This window comes from Camelina sativa, chromosome 6 (assembly GCF_000633955.1).
Source record: "Camelina sativa cultivar DH55 chromosome 6, Cs, whole genome shotgun sequence".
Taxonomy (NCBI): domain Eukaryota; kingdom Viridiplantae; phylum Streptophyta; class Magnoliopsida; order Brassicales; family Brassicaceae; genus Camelina; species Camelina sativa.
In genome coordinates, this window is record NC_025690.1 from 18193330 (window position 1) to 18201896 (window position 8567).

The following is an 8567-nucleotide window of genomic DNA, read 5'->3' on the forward strand; positions in this document are numbered from 1 at the left end:
TTTTTTTTAAGTAAGGATGCTTGCTCCACACTGAATATATATGCCATCATGTTGAAGAGATCCCTCACAATAACGATTCATGCAACATTAGAGCTCAAATCAAATGCTTATGATCAAGTGATAATGATTTTCAAGTTTTTACGTTTTGATGATTCTATATGGCATAAAGATATCTAGTGTGATTTATATGAATGTATAGAAAACTTATCTCGATGAATGTGTCGGACAGAATGCGTCTGGTGATAGCTTTTGGTAGAAATAACCTATTGACATGAAATTGGTATTGTTAGATAGATAAGCTTCGGAGCTTCAAATTGATATGTTGAACGGCGTCTGGCGCTTTCTAAAATGGCAGGAAATTGCTTCTAAAGTTGGCTCTTTGGACAAGTCAGATCTGTCATTTAGAGTTTTGACATATCACACCTGTTGAGGGAAATTGGTGATAAATTTCTTGAAACAACTCGGCTTCAGGCGAGGTCGGTCTCGTAAGAGAGATGAGACTCGGGGCTTCAAACTGATATGCAGATTGACTACATATTCTACATGGATTGCTGGGATTATCGTCATGATGTAAGGCGATCTGACAATTGCGGTCAGGCTGCATCTGATCAAGATAACTGGTCATAAGTTGAGATGTTGAGCACCAATGAATATGTGGTCGATCTCGTTAGGAAGATAAGCCTTGGAGCATCAAATTGACATGTAGATTGCCGTCCGGTTCTTCCTAGAACGCCAGAAAGTTGTCTTCAAAGTTTGAGTTTCTTGACAGATCGGATCTGCGATTTAAAATTTTAACAGATTATCTCAGGTTTAGAGAAATCGATGATAAATTTCTGCAGACAGCTCAGATTGAGACGAAGTAGATCTCGTTAAGAAGAAAAGCCTCGGGGCTTCAGATTGATATGTATTATGGTGACTGGTTCTTCCTATAACGCCACAAAATTGCCTTCAAAGTTTGATTTTCTTGACAGATCGAATCAACGATTTAGGGCTTTGACAGATCGGACCAGCCGAGGAAAATCCGTGATAAGTTTCTTGAAACAGTTCAGATTGAGGCGAGGTTAGTCTCGTTAGAATCATAAGCGTCGGGGCTTCAGTTTTATATGTAATACGACGCCTGATGCTTTCCAGATCAATGGTAAACGTCGTTAAAAGTCGTCTTACTTCTACATGCCGGTTCTGCGATATAGAGGTCTGACAGATTAGACCAGTTGAGCAGATTGGTGATAAATTACTTTAAACAGCTCTGCTCCAGGCGAGGTCAGTCGTGTTGGAACAATAAGCCTTGGAACTTCACACTGATATGCAGATCGCCTAAAGGTCTATCTAGATCGCTGGGAATATTGTCACAATGTGAGACGATCTGACAATTGGTCGTAAGTTGAGATTCAGAGCACCGATTGAGGCGTGGTCGATCTTGTTAGAAAGCTAAGTCTTGGAGCTAAGTTTATATGTATATCGGTGGCGACCTTCTCTTAAATTCGAGACGACGAGCTGATAGCTAGGGTTCCGAACAGTGTGTCAGTTCGGAAATATGGTGATATCTTCTGATATACACTGCTTATTGAGCTGAGATCAGTTTTTCTGGGAAGATAAACCTCTTAGCTTCAGAATGATATGTATACCGGCTCTAGGTTCCATCTAGATCAGTGGCAAACTGCTCTCCAAGTCGGGATGACGAACTGACAGCTATAGTTTGAACAGGATGCGTCAGTTCGGAAATAGGGCGATAACTTTCGATACACACTTTGGATTGGATTGAGGTCACCTTCTCCAGAAAGTTGACTCTAAGGCCTATCCGTGGATGGGTTGTGCGTAATCTGGGTCATAGTAATTTGTCGGGTAATCGATCCCAAAAGTTGCCTGGTGCGATGAAGACGGATCTGTGTTTTAACAGATTGTGTATGCTGCAGACAAACGGTGATATTTCTCGGCAGACATGTCCAATCAACATGAAACCGGTTTCTATGGAAAAATGATTCTCGGGGCGATATATGAGTAGGCTATTCATAACCCAGTTCGGCGGAGTCGGCTGGTAAATCGTCTCAGAGATCGACTGGTCGGGACCCGTCAGATCTATATTAATTTCGACATATAGAATATGCGGCAATGAGAGGGCGATATCTCTCTGAAGAAAACTCCGATTAAAACGAAATTGAGTTATGTGGAAAGCTTATTTTCAGGGCAATCCATAGATAGGTTATTCACGACCTGATTCGTTGTACGCATCCGGAAAATCGATCCCGAGGCTGGCTGGTTGAAAACAGACGAATCTATATTTGAAAGATAAAGTATGTTGCAGAGAAACTGCAATATCATTCAGACGAGGGCTCGGATTGGAACGAAATCTTGTTCCACGGAAAGCTACTGTTCGGGGCAATCCGTAGATAGGTTATTCGTCTTCTAGTTCGTCGGGAACTGCCGTGAACTCGCCTTGCAAGGAGGCGGTTTGGATGGTTGAACTTGATCTTCTGGTTTGTCTTAGGTTTGGTAGTAGAGAGAGGAAACGTAGAACTTGTGTAAGGATCCCCACAGACGGCGCCAATTGTTGAATCTGAAATTCACACAATGAATTTGTTTGAATTGGAAACAAATTCACTTAAAATCTCTCTCTAAAACAATAGATTAAAGCTTGAAAATAAAGAGGGGTTTTGATCTCTTGAAAGAGAAGTTAGGGTTTTGTCCAAGAACAATGAAGAACTAGGGTTTTTGTATTAATTGCTGGATACTTTACAATGAGAGGATATCTCTCTATTTATATGAATACATTGATTATAAAATAAGTCTATTTTCCTTAAATCTCTGATCTTCAAATATGGTAAATTTCCTCTTCTGATGATCAAGTCGGGCTTAGGGGGCGGTCTCGGAGGTCGGTCAAGTGACTTCGCCGGGCTTCTGCTTATAGGTCCGTTTAGCTAGCCCAAAAGGGGGTCCCTTGGTTTAGTTAATGTGCAAAGTCTATTTAGTTTACCTTCGGTTTAGATCGGTATGTCGTGGGTGCTAAAACCCGCACCAACAGTAGCAAAAAAATCGAAGAACATAAATATTTGTTTAATTAGTTCGATAATCGAAGAACTTATGTGTGTTGATGTGTATAGTTCTGAGGTTATGTCAAGTCCAATCATCATTAAAGATAAAAGATATTTATCAATACAATAAATGCAAATGAAGTTAAAGAACATGAGCCCACCAATGTTTTTAAGAGTTAAACACTCTAGATTCTACTGTTGAGCTTTCTAAATCAAATAGGCAACTTAATATATTATCAAATGGACTAATCCTAAGTCCATATTTCGGTAGGATTAGGATAACTTGTATTTTAATCTTTCTTCAAGCTTACTCCAACAATCTCTCCATCCAATTTTGCTAGATCTTGTACTCCCATTAGCTCCCTCATTTCTCTAAACTTGAATGTTCCCAAAGCCTTTGTAAGAATGTCCGTCTTTTGCTTACTTCCCGAAACATGCTATACTTCTATTTGTGCACTTTTAACACAATCTCTTATAAAGTGATAACGTCTGTGTATATGCTTGCTTCTACCATGGAAAACTGGATCCCTGGTGAGAGCAATGGCCGATTGATTGTCAATTCGAATAGTTATTTTCTCACTTGAAGATCTTGTAAGCTCAAATAACAAATCCTGCAACCAAATTGCTTGTTTTAATGCTTCAGTTCCTTCAACAAACTCTGCTTCACACAAAGACATAGTTACAACATCTTGTTTTTATGAACACCAAGTAATTGGACTCTCTCTAAAATAGAAGATGTGCCCTGAAGTACTTTTCCCATAATCAGGATCAACATTGTGTGTAACCAACCAACTTAGGTATCAAAATCGATCTTTCATAAGACAGACTAAGAGTAGTTGTACCTTTCAATTATCTCAAGACTTGTTTCATCACTACTTCATGCGATTCTATACCAAATATAATGTGTTTACATTTCGTCAAATTATTTCTCGGTACCATAATTTCTTACAAGAAAATAACATGAAAAAAAACACAATATCGATTAAAAACAGAAAGAATAAAACATTTATTCCACCAACTTTTTTATTTCTTTATGTGTTCAACTTCAAACTAAAACTTTCATCTTTTCACGTAAACATGGGAAAGCACCAAATTAAGAAGTCAACAGTTAATGCCATATATAGACATTATACTCGATCACAGCATTTCTGCTCGTAAAATTGAGCGTAAAAGTTTTGGCCTGTGCATATCCTTTTCCGAACCTGAAAGCTCCCGTTCCTCCGATGATCGGCATCTCTCTCACCTTCGACATTATCGGATTCCGGCCATACAATGAGATGGTACTGCCGGTAAATTTACCCGTCCTGAAAACAAAGTTAAAAACCATAAGCAGACTAAACTCGTTCTGGCCGGTCGATGCAAACATTCCTTGCGCTCTCCCAACTTCCCCTGACGTTATTTCAGCTCCCACCGTCAATATGTCGTCAATAACTGAAACAATACCAAAAGCGGTTGCCGAGGAGTTTGTGGTGGGACCTGTAGCGACTACGACGGAGGTTGGTTTGTCTCCGGTGACAATGTCGTGTAAGTAGAAGTGGAGGTGGGTTAGCTTCTCTAGTTTATGTCCTGGATATGGTTTCTTCACTGTTGTTGAAAAAGCTTCGGATCCTGTAATGGTGGAGGCCAGAAGAAGAGCCGAGAACAGAGAAAGAAGAAGGCTAGCCATGGGGAAGATGGTTGTTATTGCTTGAGAGATTCAACTTATCTTTCAGGATATGTGTGAAAAATGTGATGTTGTTATGTGGAAGTGATGGCATACTTTATACACAAAACGGAATTATTGATTATAGGACAAATTTTTTAGATAATCGATTTGCTTGGTGTACTACAGCTAGCAAGTAGCGAGACGACGTGCTCCATAGCCTCCATTGATGTGGACATAATCTTCGTTTAAAGGTTACAAGTATCGCTTTTCCAAAATAATAGAGAAAAAGGAAGGTTACAAGTTTAAAGATAAGAGAGATATGTTTTATGACATAATAAAACTAAATTAAATAGCAAAAGTCAGAAACACGTTTGTTACTACATCTTAAGAAAATACAACGATTTTAAATATTACCATTCATGATCTTCTTCTTTTTTCATCAAAAAAGAATTTATATAGATGATAAATGGTAATTTTTACAAACATGATCTAGTAGTACAATGTTTTACTAGTCGTCTAGTATATTTCAATTGATGAGACTTTAATAACTATTCAAGTGTTTATAATTTAGAGGCATATAATTTTGTAAACACTTGAATAGTCTTTAAAATCTTTAAATTATGGTTGTAACTTTTTTTTCTTCTTACTTCACCATTTTCACTCATTTTGAGGCATAAGTTTGTTATCTTTGTTTGAAGATTATAATTATTAAGTGAGCATAAGAAAACAAATTGAAAAAAGTGCTTTTATTACCAAAAAAGAGAGAAGATAGAGATATGTTGTATGGCTTTTATCTTTTGTTTTGGACAAATTTTTATGACTTTATCTAAAGTAAAGAAAGTCACAGACACGTTTGTTGTCGTCGTATTGTATAAACACGTAAAATATCTTGTGTTTCTACCTACTATTCCATGATTTTAGTACTACACTGTTTTACTAGTCGTCTAGAATTTATTTCAAGTGATGAGATTTTCAAAAAGACTAGACAAGCGTTTCCAATTTCGAGGCATAAAGTTGTAACCTTTTTCTCCAACCTCACACCATTTTCACTCTCTCGCGTTTTGGCGTGCGCCCACGTTTCTGGGCGTGTGTGCTGTACGTCGTTCCTTCCTTGTTGATCCACAGAGTTTTGACATCAGAGGGACTGTGAGATACATAAGGTTACCTCAAAAGTCGCACCAGTAAACATTCAAAGGTTATAATATTGTTATTCTTAGTAATAAAGTGTCACAACGAGACTTATTATATAACACGTAAGATTCGAATAACTGAGTCAAAGCGAATCTATTTGTAGAAAAAACGATTTATACTTAATCTATTTATATTGGATTACACCACTACAAAATATATTTGATAAATAGTAAATAAAAAACAATCTAATCCACAAATAAATGTGTCTATCCTAACAGTTGCAGCTATTCAAATCCATAATAGTAATGTTTTAAGCAAAACATTAAAAATGTTAATTACCATTTACCAATATAATATTATTTTAGATGGACCATTTTGCGATTAGAAAACAATATCCTGAAGAGTTCATCACATAAAGTCATAAACTGCCAATTTTTATAACACTCACAATACATTACACGAAAATAGCAATATCAGTTACACAACAAAAACAACAACAACAGAAACCATTTATCCCACAGGATATTTGTTTGAATTATTTCATCTGATGTTCAACAAAAAGTGGTGAAACGCATTAAAAAAATGCCAATAGTTAATGCCAAACATAGACATTGTACACGACCACATCATTTCCGCTGGTAGTATTGTACACAAAAGTCTTGGCCTGTGCATATCCTCTTCCGAACCTGAAAGCTCCTGTACCTCCGATGATTGGCATCTGTCTGATGTTAGTACGGAGGCCATGAAATATTTCCTGTGCTATTAAGATATTATCCGAGATATAATGCCCAGCCACAAACGCCGACTGTGTTTCGGAAACCAGTTCTGAAAGGAAAGTACGAAGTCCTTGACATAAAACCTTGGAAATAATTTTATACCCAACATTGCATAAACTGATCGGACGTAACTCGGACATCTTGGTTGGTTTATCCACCTTCGGAATAAGGCAAATATTTGTCTCATTCAATCGTTTATCAAAGACCCCTTCCTGGAGAAAAGAGTTAACCAATAAGACCAAATCCGCTTTAATCGTGTTCCAAGCTTTCTGGTAAAATAATGTCGTCATACCATCCGGGTCCGGGGCCTTATCCGGGTGCATCATAAAGAGTGCTTGTTTAATCTCCGTCTCAATAACTTCCCGAGTTAAAGAATCATTTGTGGCCTGACTCACTAATGTACCAATCTCAGCTAGCTTATCCTCAAAATCCGAAGGATTTAGTGAAAAGCTCCTGAAAATACGACACTGCCGTAGTTTGTATCGCACGTTCCTCATTCGACCAAATACCATGTTGATCAAAAAGGCCAACTATTCGGTTCTGGATCCGTCGCTGCTTCGTCTGAGCATGGAAATAACTGGTATTACTATCCTCGAATCTCATCCACCGACTCCGACTTTTCTGATACCAATATACCTCCTCATCCCGATACGCCTCCCGTAATCGCCAAGTAAGTTCCGAGATCTCCTCAACTGAAGTACCATCATCCTCTTGAGCTATCGCTAACTTATTTTTCAAATCTTCAATTGTCTCCCGTCCGGACGGTACCTGAGCTTTCCGCCATTGAGAAATGGCCTGTCCACAAGTAGTGATTTTGTCCACTAGAGTGGGAGACACAGAACCGGTGCTCACATCCCACCCCGACGAAATAGCTCGAAACAGACCATCCTTATCGAGCCACCGACGGTCAAAGCGAAAGCTGCTTTTTCCGCGGCGAACTTTGTCCTCGAGGACCGCTAAAACTGGCATATGGTCCGACGCGATCCTGGGTAAATATTCCGTGAAAGAATCAGTAAACAAATCATGCCACTGTTCATTTGCGAAAGCACGGTCCAGCCGACACCGTATCGGCTTCTTGTCCCTCCATCCCCTCCACGAAAGAGTATCACCCAAAGCCGGAAACTCAAGTAACCCACAATGGCGAATCATTGTATTAAAAGGAACAAAAGAAGAGGCAGAACGCAATTTCCCACCCCTCTTCTCATGGTTCCCTTTTAACTCATTGAAATCACCAATTAGAAACCATGGACTATCTCTATCCAACCCAATACGGGTTAACCGTTCCCATACTCCATCCCGGTTCTTTGGAACCGGATCTCCATAAACAAATGTCAAAAAAATGGTTGTGCCTTTATAATGAAGTTCCACATCAATAAGTCTGTTTGATTCGAATAAGAAAGAAACATTACTATTATTATTATTATTGTAGAATAATGCCAAACCACCACTACATCCAATTGGTTCAACAGTTTTTAAAGTAGAATAACCAAAATGACCAACAAAAGACTCTAAAACAGAAAAAGGTTGTCGTGTTTCAGACAAAAACAAGAAATCTGGTTTATGCTTCCCCCACAAGTCCCTAAGATACCCAATAGTAGCTTTATTCTCCAATCCCTCACAATTCCAACTTAGTATTTTCATTTGGTAACCTTTGAAAGTGGTGGTTTAGCTCCACCAACTATACCCTTCTCCTTCTCGTGAGGCTGCAGGGTAATTGTGTCTCCAGCCGAAGCAGAACCACAAAATGTTTAGATAACATATTTTTCTCGTGCTAAAAACAGACCTCCATTAATGTGGACGTAGTCTTCGTTTAAAGGTTATAGTCTCTTGTTTACTTGTTAGCTAGCCCTATTCCTCACTTTTGCTTTGAGGGTATCTAAATTAAAAAAAAAAAAAAAGAAGTTAAGTGACCACAAACAAGAAAACAAATTGAAAAGAATGCTTTTATGGTTGGACCCAAAAAAAAAAAAAAGGAGGTTTTGTTCT

General features: G+C 38.4%; 2 protein-coding genes across 2 annotated transcripts; both read right to left on the bottom strand.

Annotated features, from left to right (window-relative positions):
- LOC104792103 (dirigent protein 21-like) lies at nt 3849-4800 on the bottom strand. The gene has a single exon (XM_010518153.2). The coding sequence runs from the start codon at nt 4693-4695 to the stop codon at nt 4138-4140; it is 558 nt and encodes a 185-aa protein (XP_010516455.1). The 5' UTR covers nt 4696-4800; the 3' UTR covers nt 3849-4137.
- Nucleotides 6398-8222, bottom strand: LOC104699194. The gene is made up of 2 exons (XM_010414530.1): nt 7218-8222; nt 6398-7048 (listed from the first exon to the last, which is right to left on the bottom strand). Exons 1-2 carry the CDS (start codon nt 8220-8222, stop codon nt 6398-6400), a joined length of 1656 nt encoding a protein of 551 aa, XP_010412832.1.